Source organism: Narcine bancroftii, chromosome 6 (genome assembly GCF_036971445.1).
Source record: "Narcine bancroftii isolate sNarBan1 chromosome 6, sNarBan1.hap1, whole genome shotgun sequence".
NCBI classification, from domain to species: domain Eukaryota; kingdom Metazoa; phylum Chordata; class Chondrichthyes; order Torpediniformes; family Narcinidae; genus Narcine; species Narcine bancroftii.
In genome coordinates this window covers 5,417,069-5,430,587 of record NC_091474.1, presented here as the reverse complement: position 1 = coordinate 5,430,587, position 13,519 = coordinate 5,417,069, and the positions used below count along the sequence as shown (strand labels likewise).

Here is a 13,519-nt window from a genome sequence, read left to right as displayed (position 1 = left end):
CTGGTTCTTCCAGGCTTGCATGTCCCCTTCTGAAAAGATACCACCCAAGAGACTAGTCCGAAAAAATGGAGGGTATTGAATCCAGGGCAAGTTGACAGACTAGATCCAAAATTGACTTGGCAGTAAACAGCAAAGGGCAATGGTGCAGGGATATTTTTGTGCAGCCTGTGACCAGTGCATTACCACGGGGATCCGTGCTGGGACCTTGATCATTGATATACCCTAACAATTTGAATATGAATGTAGGAGGTAGAATTACTAAGCTTGCAAATGTCAGGAAAATTACTTATTATTAAGTATTGATAAAAAGGATAGATATCAGCCACAGGATGATTGTAATGGGTTGGTTAGATGCACAGAGCAATGGCAAATACAATTTAATCCTGTTAAGAGCATGATGAACTTTAGTAGGACTGACAAGGGGAGGATGCAAACAATGAATGATGGGGCTACAGGAAGTATTGAGGAACTGAGGGGCATTGGTTTTCAAGTCCAAGGACCCCTGCAGGTGGCACAACAGATAGATGAGATTGTGATAGTGGCATACAAGATACTTGCCGACATTAGCCATTATATAGGATAAGACACCGTTGGAAAACTGTGCACAGGGCACAATTGTACGGGGGCGCAGAAGAGATGTTGTCTGGATGGAGTGCTTCAGTTTTGAGTTTTCCTTGGAAAGTAGGAAGTTATATAAAAATCATAAGGGGCACAGAAAGTGGTAAGTGTCTCCCCATAGCACGAAAATAATTTAGAGCAAGACTAAGAGCTTTGAAAAGATCAGAGGAAAACCTTATTCACCTAGAGGTTGATTTAAATCAGGAATTCATCGAGTGGGTGGAGAAGGCATGTACAGGCAAATTATTTGATTTGCAAATGCTCAGAAGGTCAGGACCCAGAGCTGGTAAATGGGGATCTTTACTGTCACTAATTGGTGGTTAGTATGGACATGGTGGGCCGAACAGTCAGTTTCTGTGTTACCTGAACATGCTCGACCTTGGAGTTTCAAATTTTATAGATGATGTTGAATTAGTTTACTTCAGCTTTGTTATATTAGCTACCTAAATGCCTAATATTTCCAATTCCAACTGAAGTACTCAACAGCAGACTCCACTTCTTTCTCCTCCACTAATCAAATCTTGGTTATACTAATTACCTGTGCCAGGGAATCTTCTACTTTACCACAAGTCAACTTTCTCATACAGAAGTTTCATAGCTTCTGCCTTGTCATGCATCTTTCTCTATCTCAACATTTCTCCCCCCCACCCCACCCCCCCCCCGCCCCACCACCACCAAAATTCATCCATGTTCCTTCCTTTTCACTCACTGATCAACATTGAGTCTGTATGGATTATATGCCAGTGGCACAGGCCTACCTTTCCTTTTTTTGTAACTTTTTATTTATTACACTATGAACCGTATCAACAACATGTTCAAATGTTCTTCATTAAATATACACAGTGACATTTTTCCCTTTTTTTCTTCCCCCCTACCCTCCCCCCCTCTAAAACCAATAAATATTAAACATACAAAATACAATAAAACAACATCCACACAGCAAAAGCAAAGAAAGGTCGTGTCATCTACTTTTGCATATTGAATCTAATCATGTTTATCTTCTTATCACTTTAGGAGATGAAGGTCCGAAGTCAGCATTTTCTGTCATATTTCATACATGGTTCCCAAATTTGTTCGAATAATGTATATTTGTCTTTTAAATTATACATAATTTTTTCTAATGGAATACACTTATTCATTTCTGTATACCATTGTTGTATTTTTTAGGTTCTCTTCCATTTTACATTATACATTATTTTGCTACTGCTAGGGCTATCATAATGAATCTTTTTTGGGCTCTATCTAATTTAAGACCTAGTTCTTTACCTCTTATATTATTTAAAAGAAAAAATTTTGTTTTTTTGGTATGATATTCTTTGTGATTTTGCTTAATATCTGGCTTAGTTCTTCCCAGAAAGTATTCACTTTTGTTGTTACAATTTCCTATTTACAGCGAAAGCATCTGTCTGACGTTGTTGTGTCCCACTCTTAATTTCTGAGGGATGATTATCTAGTCTGTGTAACCAATTATATTGTATCATGAGTAGGCCTACCTTTACTGAGCCCTACACATCATGGTCTCTCTCCCCAACTGCCGAAGCCTATCGATTCAATCCAGCACCTTCCTTCAATCTCCTTTCAAATATGAAAATGAAAACTAATTACAAGCTTGGCTGTCAGATGTGGTAAAGTGGCTGAAGCAATTGTTCACTGGATGCCCATGTATTGCGTTTGCAATCCACTTCTAAGCAGCTAGAGAGTCACGCTGGAAGGTGACAAATCAATTCTTCCAAATTTGAGATTCCAATGTTACTGATGACCTAATGCAACTTAAACTCAGAACCTCTTCTAAGGCACCTCCCCCTTGTCGCCAGAAGAACCAATAGCAGAACCCACAGAAGCAAAGGTGCCTGTCTAGGACCTCAAAAGGTAAATCTTGTGGTTCTTGATTCCTGGTCTTCATCGCCTTCCACCAATTTCGATGCCATTCCTTCCTTACAGCAAAACACTTAACTAGCGTTGAGCAGTTTCACCCAAACCCAGTCACATCCACCATTCCCATCTCTCAGACAGGAGTTTATTGGCTTAAACACACAAGGCCATATCATTATTACAAAGCCTCAATAGAAAGACGGACAGGATTAAAACTGGAGTTTCATTTTTCTTATTACCTCGCTACGGTTCCTTGTGACATCATGTTAAGTTACATTCTTTAATTAATGCAATATACAATTCAGACCAAAATGAATAATTGCATTAAAAAGATTTCAAGTCAAAAAAACAAATCTTGATTTCAATAAATACATTAGAATAATAAAGTAGTGGCCTCACTTACGCAATTGCTGGCATGTAATAGCAAAATCGCTTCAGGAACTGAGTGAGATCAAGGGGTTCATCATATCCAATATTGCTCACAAGTTCTTCCACTGTGTCTGCTGCCAGATTAATCTTGCGTTTTCTGAAGAGAGGATACACATAATTGCTCCAGATGGTTATAGTTACTTTCAGAATGTTCAATATTTTAGTTGATACAACTTCCATAATGACAACGTAAAACAGAGAATTTGGGAGAAATACCATCTTTTGCCCATTAAATTATTTTGTGATTGAATTGTTTATCATGGGAAAAGCTTTGTTTAGCATGCTATCCAGGCAAGTCAACCCATACTTAAAGTACAACAGTTAGGGCACACATGTCAAACTCTGGCCCGCGGGCCAAATTTGGCCCATGATATAATTATATTTGGCCCGCAAGATCATTTCAAAAATGTATTAGAGGCAGCCCGCTGGCCGCCGCGCCAGTATAGCGCATGCACAGTAATACAACAAATCCCAGAATGCATTGGCGTCAGCCTGCTAATCGCCCCCACCTCCTCTGTTTACGTTGCAGGGTCTCACCGTGGACTCTGGTTTTGGGGCCTGGCCGGTGTCAGGGGAAGCCAAGGCCGCTTCCCAGTGCCCGGAACCGGAGGCCTCGGGCTTGACCTCGCCAGGACCGTTGCCCACTCACCCTCCCTGCCGCAGGCCGACCCGCGACTCACAGTGAAGGGGCTGCTGATCCCCCGAGATGCCGCCCTGGAGCGAGAACCGATGCCCCCGCACTGTCGTGTCCCCCCGACCGCCCCCCCACCGCAGCGCGGCCTGGCCGGTGTCAGGGGAAGCCAAGGCTGCTTCCCAGCGCCCGGAACCGGAGGCCTCGGGCCTGACCTCGCCAGGACCGTTGCCCACTCCCCCTCCCTGCCGCAGGCCGACCCGCGACTCACGGTGACGGGACCGCTAATCCCCCGAGATGCCGCCCTGCAGCGAGAGCCGATGCCCCCGCACTGTTGTTGTCCTACCCGATCGCCCGCAAACCCCCGCCCTCCCGCACACAGGCCTGAGTAAGGATTATGAACTTTAATCTCAGGATAAAACGACCTTCCAATAGTTTCATGTCACAGTGATAAATATATTCCTGGTTAAAAATGGTCCTGCACCTGGATACAAGCTCATTAGGCATAAAACTTGAAAAGTGTGTAAATCAAAGGATATCTGTACCAATGGAAAAAGGGCATGGCAAATAACCCTGCTAGAGTTCATGCCCACAATCAGTCACCCATTGGATTGTTTCAGGAATCATATTATTCTCCCACATTCTCAATAGCCCTCAGATTTTACTATTCGACAGCACACTAGCAACATTTGACAAATTCTCTAAAGAGAAATATTATTTATTGAATATTTTATTTCTCATTTGTTAATGCTTCTGGAAAGAGTTTATCCAAAACTATTATTAAGCATTTATTTTAATAAGAAAAAGTTTAACATTACATATGTTGAAAGAAGAGAAAACATGCAGATGTTGTTGAAAATTTTCAATAAATATTTAGTTCGGCCCTCGACTTAGTCCAAGTTTTTAATTTTGGCCCTCTGTGACTTTGAGTTTGACACCCCTGAGTTAGGGCAATAATTAAACAGAAGTGCATGGTGTAGTGTTACAAAGAGCAAGGCACAGAGAAAAGTGCAGTTAAACAGCACAAGGGCATTATCTTTAACCACTGAGAGGTTCATTTCAGAGAATGATAAGAGCAGAAAAGGAACAGTCCTTGAATCTGGAGGCCCAAGAAGAAAGATGGTGACAAAGAAACATCTATACACCACAGATCTATTAACGTGCAGCAGCTAATAACATAATCTTTAACTAAGAAAAGCTTGCCAGAATACTGTGTAACTGTAGTCAGTCTAAAACATACTCTATGCCAAATGGCAAGGCTAGCTGAAAGAGCTAAATATTTAGAAAGGGGTTAGATGAGGAATGGCACATGGACAAGCAAGGAGGTTTGGAAAAGAGATTCACACTGGTTGGACAAAAGAACAGTACCCACTGGTGAGTCAAAGGAAGAACAGAAAGAAGAGATGATGCCAGACTCTGGGTTACATGGAGGAATAAGAAAATAAGGGACAAGGAGAAACTGGTGGAACACGTCCAAATTGGTTTTAAAAATTACATGGTCATCCAAATTGCTGAATTGATGCAAGGCAAAGAATATTCCAGGGGATCAATTGAATAATCAAAACTGCTGTTGATAACAGCACAGACAAGTCAAAGAATAGCTGAGGCTGAAGTTATGGTACAAACAAAGAGATCCTTAGATGATTTGGCATTTCCAGGGGTACTTGTGCATTGATAAAAAAGGGAAAATAATCAGGAGACACTTTGATTGCAGATTTATAGGCAAAATTAGACCAAAACAAGATCAGATGCAAAGCAAGGATACGGTGGACTTAATCTTGGTGGATATGGAAAATGCATCATGGCCTTGCACACAAAGCCAAGTCTTCCATGTCTGGCCAGCCATTTCAGTGATTGCTGCCCCTCCTCTCCCTATCCTATACTGAATGAGAAGATGTTAAGAAGCAAACTGATCTCCTGAAACCTACCATATCCCAATCCCAGCTCATGAATTGTGAGTTCCTCCTCAGTGCAAAAGTTCATGACCAGCACAGTGTGAATCCTCAAACCAAGCCCAACATGAGAATGATTTGCTGGTATCTTTGCAAGGGTACCTCAATGTTTCACCCTGCAGCTGTGCTCCATGCATGAAAGTCAATCCCAACCCCCAATCCAGTGATTGAACCATGGGATAATGCATGTTGATATCATGCAAGTCCATCAGACATGTTGAACTATCTAAATACAATTCATATATATTTCATCAATGAACTTTGGTGTGACCACAGATCAATCTTACAACAGATTAAATCCATTTCATAAACTAAAAGTCAACTTTCTCCGAATCCTAAAATCAGATAAAATAACGTGAAAGACCATCACAAGTCAAATTGCACTTTAATTTAAGATGCTGCAACAGTGATCCCACGTAGGGAACTATTTCCAACCATACCTGCAGTAAAAATCAGGCCACATTTCCTATTTTCAACTGTATGCGTGTACAACTCTTTCAATGTCATTGAATATTCTTTACACAATTTCCCTTCATGTTATATTAAGTCTACTGTTATTAATTCAAAATTAATGCATTTTAGATCGACATTTTTGCACGACATCAAGTCAAATTAATGGATGGTTTGTCAGTATTTTAGGAGGTCACTATCATGGGAGCTTAATTGTTTTATTGATATCAAAATGATGAGAAATTTTAAAAAGGTTGTTGTAGGTTGTTCACCACTGCCTTGCTGTACTAAGATCAAACAAATTATTTAAAGCTGTTGTTATCAAGGAAAAATTATATTTTAAAAAAAATCTTCCAGGGAAAGGCATCAACTATTTATGGAGTCACTGATTGGAGGGAAGCAACAAGAAGTCCAAGGAAAATATGGATGGCACATATAATGAATTTTGTTAAAAACAAGGCAACATTTTCCAGGAGCTGACATTCCCATTCATGGCATTTGAAATAAACATGGAAATATTGACAGGTAATCTTGCCTGTTGAACATCCAGAAGGTATTTGGTAAAGCATTGCACAAGAGGTGATTGGGATATTTCTTCTATTGTGATAAAGAAACTTGGGTTCTTTTGTATTACTTATATTTTATTATCAACTCACAATTTCGTGGGGCACATCCATTTTGTACATCTAACCCAAGGTGGGACCTTCCATCTCCAACACCTTCTAGTGGTCAGGAGGATTACCAACTCCTAATCACCACATCCCCTTTTCTTAAGATGTTCAATCTAACAACATTACATGGAAATACAGTATTCATTTCAATTTCATAAACATCAACAGCGCAAACTTTTTAAGTGTGCAGTTCTTTTTCTTTTAGAGATTCAGCCAGACAAGTATTTTGATAATGCATGTGGATCTTCTCAACACAGATGCATGTGTCAGATCTGCTAGCCCACTGGTGGTGTTTCCCCTGTTGCTGTACAGCTTGGATCTTCTGCATTTGTCTGTTCTTGCAGCTTCATTTGCGTCTTCAGCAGACTCTCGATTCCCCCTCAGAATCTGACCATCCTCTCTGTTCTAACATTGTAGGATCTTAGATTTACTTCTTTAAGAACAGTGGCCTTCTTGTCCCAGGACCTAAGGAATTCCAAAAGGCATCCTTAAACAGGAGTATCAGCAAAGAGTGTACTGAATGTACAGTATTTTGTGTCATCTTAATGCAGTTTTAATTGCTAGTGCCCCTGGGATGCATCCAATTTGGTGAAAATCTTTGCACCAGCCATCTCACTTGCAATTCCATTCCTGGTTGGAATCTGATAATGTTCCCTTTTTACATTGGCATTCAAGTCTTTTGGGTCCATGCTTACACGTAGGTCACCGTTCTTCTTTTTGACACATGTCATTGAATCTACCCATTCTTTATGGCCCCTAGTGCCATCATTCCTGCTTGAGCTCTTCTTTTAGAGTTGCTGGAACCTGCCTCGGGGCATGCACTACTTGTTGTGCCTCCTCTTTTAACTGTATCTTATCAGTGAATGATAGAACACCAAACCCCCTTGATGATGTCTGGAAATTGATCCAGTATTTCCTCTATACTGTTTTCTGCATTGGCTCTGTTAATACTGTACACCCCCTTGACTAGGCCTAAGTTTTCACATGCTTTGTCACCAAGCAGTGAATCATGTCCATCTGGGACTACTACAAACACGAGGTGGTACTCTTTTCCTTTAACCTTCACCTTGGGCTAACATGTGCCTTTCATGTCAATATGCTGTCTATTGAGCTGAACAGAATTTGGATGGATGTGTGGCTTCATCTTCATTGCCCTGATGTCGCACTCACCGATCAAATTGGCCTTTGCCCCTGAGTCCAGCTTGAAAGGAATATCTGCTCCATTTGGATGCCATGGCACCATCCACTTGTCCTGCTCAACTCTGCTTAGGCTTGGCTGTTCAGCGTCTGTTGGTGTGAAATCTTCCTGTGCTACAAAGAATGTATCACTGAGGACAGTTTCTTCTATCATGTGCACACTCTCCCTTCTGTTTTCTTTCCCTTTGGAAAAGCTTTGCTTTGGAGAGTTATTCTGTCCTTTCAGTTGTTACACTTTTCCAATAGGCTGGGCATTGGTTTGGTGCACATTGAGTCCCACATTCAATGGCCTGTTGAAGGAGCAGACAGTGTTTTATTTAAAATCCAGCAAACACATGGTCCAGGCATGAGATGGCGGTGCCTGCTTTCAGTAGCAGCCACAAAGGGCAGCAGATGCCAGAGTATCAACAAATTGGTGCAGGGCACCAGTAATGAGGAGAAACAGAGGAGATGACTTCAAGAACAGTGACCACATAGGAAGACCAGTGACCACATAGGAAGACCAGTGACCACATAGGAAGACCAGTGACCACATAGGAAGACCAGTGACCACATAGGAAGACCAGTGACCACATAGGAAGACCAGTGACCACATAGGAAGACCAGTGACCACATAGGAAGACCAGTGAGGATCTCTGCGACTGAAAGACACACGTAGGCTGCGAACTGTTGGCAACTTGTGAGCGAGGAACCGACACGGACTGCGAGCGACTTGAGGTCAAAGGACTCCACCATTTTGTGGGCTGCTGGAGACTGGCTGAGAGCAATCACCTTGTATCGGATGTTTGGATCTCGGCTCGGGTTGCTAATGGCTTGAACTGAACTGCAGTCTTGTGAAAATGCTGAGGCTGCGGGAGCGCTGGAGGCAAATCCACAGAAAACCAATGACTCTGAGCCAACTCTCTCTTTCTTCTTTCTCTTGACTGGAAGCTCCATGGGCCAATGTTAATGGCAAATCTTTGTCTTCCTTTTGACAGACTAAAGGCAATTTCATGTAATGACATTAAACAGTATCTGATCAAAGGCTATAAATGTTAGGTCAAATGAAACTTTTATGATAGAAATTAATGGTATATTTGGACAAGAAGATTTAAAGATCTAGAGCTTAGATTTAGAATTTAACAGCATGAAACAGTTGTCCACCAAAGCTAATACCATTTGCCTATGTTCGCTCCATATTTCTCCATATCCTTTTTGTCTATTAAACATTACAATTGTACATCTCTGTGAAAAAGATACCTCTCAGGACCCTTTACTATCTTCCCCTTCTCATCTTAAATATGTATCCTGTACCTTAGAAACAAAATCTATGCCCCTCGTGATTTTACAATACAAAGGCTCCTCATTTGCCTCCCACATGTCAAGGAGAAAAGCACATCACTTGATTGATCCTTGACACAGAATGAGAGTAGGCTAAATGAAAAGTGGAAGAGACTCAAAAAGGCCAAATGAACTGATATCATATGAACTAAGTCCAATTGAACCCTAAAAAAATCAAATTGCCTTGGTCAATAACCAGAAATCCTACACAATCTGTGAAACAATCCCAGGATTCACTGTGAAATAACCTCCAAATAAACAGTCTTTATTTTAAAAATTTAACTTAAATATTAAAATTCCCCTTTCAATTGAATGACATCAACCTATCATCTCCTCATCTATAGTTATTACAAAAATAATACCACATATTAAATATTCCTCCGATCAATAGCCTAGAAATATTCTTAAAAGTGCTGAGTATTTAAAAATTATTGAATATCATTCACATTTAACTTAAATATTAAAATTCCCCTTTCAATTGAATGACATCAACCTATCATCTCCTCATCTATAGTTATTACAAAAATAATACCACATATTAAATATTCCTCCGATCAATAGCCTAGAAATATTCTTAAAAGTGCTGAGTATTTAAAAATTTTTGAATATTAAATCATTCACTTTCCAGACATAAATAACAAACACTTTCTGTGTCTTAAGTAAATGGTACAGTACAAGAATAAATCCATTAATGAAGCCTTTTCAACACAAATGGCAAACAACCAATTTGACATTAAAACAGTAACTATTTATCAACTTACTTGCTAAAGTACAAAATTGTTTCAGGTTTTATAGCTCCATCAAGATGAAGATGAAGTTCTATCTGTGATGAAAAGACATGAAATTTTTTTGTTAGTTATAAAATTCCTAAATGATTCTTAAAAATGTGTAATTGAGTAAATGCAGTGATTGTCATGTATCTAAAATAATTGGAATAAAGACAGAAAATCATAGTGGCATTTGAAAACTCTTGCTATTCAACAAAATTGTGGCTACTCAGTCCCATTCACTTTCCCACTCAATACCAAAAGGCCTTGGAGCTTCCTCAAGAGAGCCAAAAAATTGCATTGATTTCTCCTTAAATAAATTTTGAATGACTCAGCATCTGCCAACCCTCTACAATGATATCAACGACTTAGAGTGAAAAATTCCTTTAGTCAGCCCGAATGGCTGTGTCTATCCTGTCTGAAAATGGTGCAGTCTCAGAAATGTGATTCAATTAAATTACTTGTTCTTTTAAGATTCCCTGCAGATTAACTTCTTCTCATTAACCTCTTATTCCAGTATCCACTCCAGACTGGACAAAGTAGAAGAGGAGATGAAATAGGTAGGGAGGTGTGGGGGGAGAAGAAAGGAAGAGACAACTAGAGTGGGGCAAGAGATTAAGAGAAAAGCAATTATGGGAATGGGTAAATAATGGATGAACAGTTAAACTAAATGAGGGTGGGCTACCTAAAACGATAAAATTCAGGGTTCATACCGTTGGGATTTAGGTCACCTTCATGTGTCCAGTTAAACCAGAAAGTCTGCAGGCAATATGATTGTACTTTACTGCTCAACAGTGCTGGAGAAACTCAGTAAAGAGCACATCATTCACAGGAGGTAAAGATAAATAACCAAAGTTATCAGCAAAAAGCAGGCAGGTGCTTGAATAAAAAGCTGGGAATGAAGAGGAGGAAAAATTTATCCAGTATCCTTTTACCTTCTAGCCCCTTGCTCGTGCTCCCATTCCCCCTCACCTTTTATGCTTGCTATCTACCCTTCCCATCTGAATCTGAAAAAGGGGTCCCAACCCAAAGAAAATCAAGCACGAATACTGTCTGACTTAGAGTCCTTATAGTTTCGAAAGGTAGCTTGATACTGGAAGACTACAACTTTCCAGGGTAGAGTACGACACCCATCTGGTGCCTCCATGTCACATCTGGACAACATAAATAGTACCAATGCCCCAATATCACCGACAGTGATAGGTAATCATGGGTCAGCTCCTCCTGTATCCATTTCAACTTTGTACAGATATGAATTGAATTCCTTTTGGATCCTGTCTGATGCTCCAATCCTCAAGGACTAGAACAGAATATAGCAGATGGGCAGCCCTTCAGCCCATGACATCTTTGCCAGCCATGATGCCAAATGAAACTAAACCCATCCATACTTCTCACATCTTCTTTAAACTTTCCCCCCTCTCACAAAGCTATACTCTCTAAAATTTGATAGTTCAACCCTGGAAAGAAAGGACCTTATCTATGTACTTCTATCACATCTTCCCTCAGCCTCCAACACTCAGAAAACAATCCAAATTTGTTGAACCTTTTCTTGTGGCCGATACATTTTAGTCCACTTGAACTTCCTCGACACCCTTTCAAATGCTCCTGCAACCTTCCAGTCCTTGTCACCTTTCTTGAACAAATGAACAGCTTTATCTACTCTCCAGTCATCTAGGATTTGTCCGAGATCTCCGACAAAGCTCCAGCAATCTCCACACCACATGGTATCTCCACACTTACTCCTCTGATATCAACATGCCCCAAAATATCAACACAACCCTCCCTGATCTCACCTTCCTTCACACCCTTCTGCTTGGTGAATATAGATGCAGTCATTTGGTACTTCACCCTCTTCCAGGCATAAATTCCTTCCTCTGCCTTCTGACCTGTGCACAAAATGCCTTGGGATTTTGCCTAATCCTACTTCCCAAGGTCATGTTGTGACCACTTTTGGTCCTTCCTGTTTGAGTTCTTTCTGTTTCTTTCATATTCCTTTAAGAACCTTGTCCAATATTATCTTCCTTTCCCCCCTCCCCAACCCACCCAAATTTAGCACTTTCCTCCAAGGTCCTGACATACCCTTGTCCATAACTTTCAAACCTTATGATCACTCAAAATGCTCTCTTATGGAAATGGATTACCCAAAAATATCTGGGAATTAAGATTAATTTTCTGGTTACCAATGTCAACTTCTAGGAGGCAAATAACTTTCAAAACAAGTAAGCATTTTTCTTTCTGTTTTTTTTTAATACTTTCATTCACAAGTTACAAAAGTATTGGACAAGAAATAAAGAGTTTTTCTACTGAAGTAGGAGGGGTTTTTACGAGGCTCTAAAGGCTGTGTACAGCCCATCACCCCAAGTCCAAAGCCCACTGCGCAGCTCAGACGGCAAAGTCCTCCTCAGCGACAAGATCTCCATCCTTAACCGATGGTCAGAACACTTCCAATCTCTTTTCAGTGCCAACCGCTCAGTCCAAGAATCCGCCCTGCTCCAGCTCCCTCAATAGCCCTTAAGGCTAGAGCTGGATGAGGTCCTCTCCCGGGAAGAGAAATATAAGGCAATTGAACAACTGTAAAATGGCAAAGCAGCAGGTATGGATGGAATCCCCCCAGAGGTCTGGAAGGCTGGCGGCAAAACTCTGCATGCCAAATTGCATGAGTTTTTCAAGCTCTGCTGGGACCAAGGAAAGCTGCCTCAGGACCTTTGTGATGCCATCATCATCACCCTGCACAAAAACAAAGGCGAGAAATCAGACTGCTCAAACTACAGGGGAATCACGCTGCTCTCCATTGCAGGCGAAATCTTCGCTAGGATTCTCCTAAATAGAATAATACCTAGTGTCGCCGAAAATGTTCTCCCAGAATCACAGTGCGGCTTTCGCGCAAACAGAGGAACTACTGACATGGTCTTTGCCCTCAGACAGCTCCAAGAAAAGTGCAGAGAACAAAACAAAGGACTCTACATCAACCTTTGTTGACCTCACCAAAGCCTTCGACACCGTGAGTAGGAAGGGGCTTTGGCAAATACTAGAGCGCCTCGGATGCACCCCAAAGTCCCTCAACATGGTTATCCAACTGCACGAAAACCAACAAGGTCAGGTCAGATACAGCAATGAGTTCTCTGAACCCTTCTCCATTAACAATGGCATGAAGCAAGGCGGCGTTCTCGCACCAACCCTCTTTTCAGTCTTCTTCAGCATGATGCTGAACCAAGCCATGAAAGACCTCAACAATGAAGACGCTGTTTACATCCGGTACCGCACGGATGGAAGTCTCTTCAATCTGAGGCGCCTGCAAGCTCACACCAAGACACAAGAGCAACTTGTCCGTGAACTAATCTTTGCAGATGATGCCGCTTTAGTTGCCCATTCAGAGCCAGCTCTTCAGCGCTTGATGTCCTGTTTTGCGGAAACTGCCAAAATGTTTGGCCTGGAAGTCAGCCTGAAGAAAACTGAGGTCCTCCATCAGCCAGCTCCCCACCATGACTACCATCCCCCCCCACATCTCCATCGGGCACACTGAACTCAAAACGGTCAACCATTTTACCTATCTCGGCTGCATCATTTCATCGGATGCAAGGATCAACAACGAGATAGACAACAGACTCGCCA

General features: G+C 41.3%; 1 protein-coding gene across 1 annotated transcript in view; it reads right to left on the bottom strand.

Annotated features, from left to right (window-relative positions):
• The window catches only part of ada (adenosine deaminase), a 55,990-nt gene that overhangs the window by 31,026 nt on the left and 11,445 nt on the right, over positions 1-13,519 (bottom strand). The window contains exons 2-3 of the mRNA XM_069883718.1: positions 9,902-9,963; positions 2,894-3,016 (exon numbers count right to left, since the gene is read on the bottom strand). Of these exons, the coding sequence (XP_069739819.1) occupies positions 2,894-3,016; positions 9,902-9,963 (185 nt within the window). The remainder of the gene's footprint in view (positions 1-2,893; positions 3,017-9,901; positions 9,964-13,519) is intronic.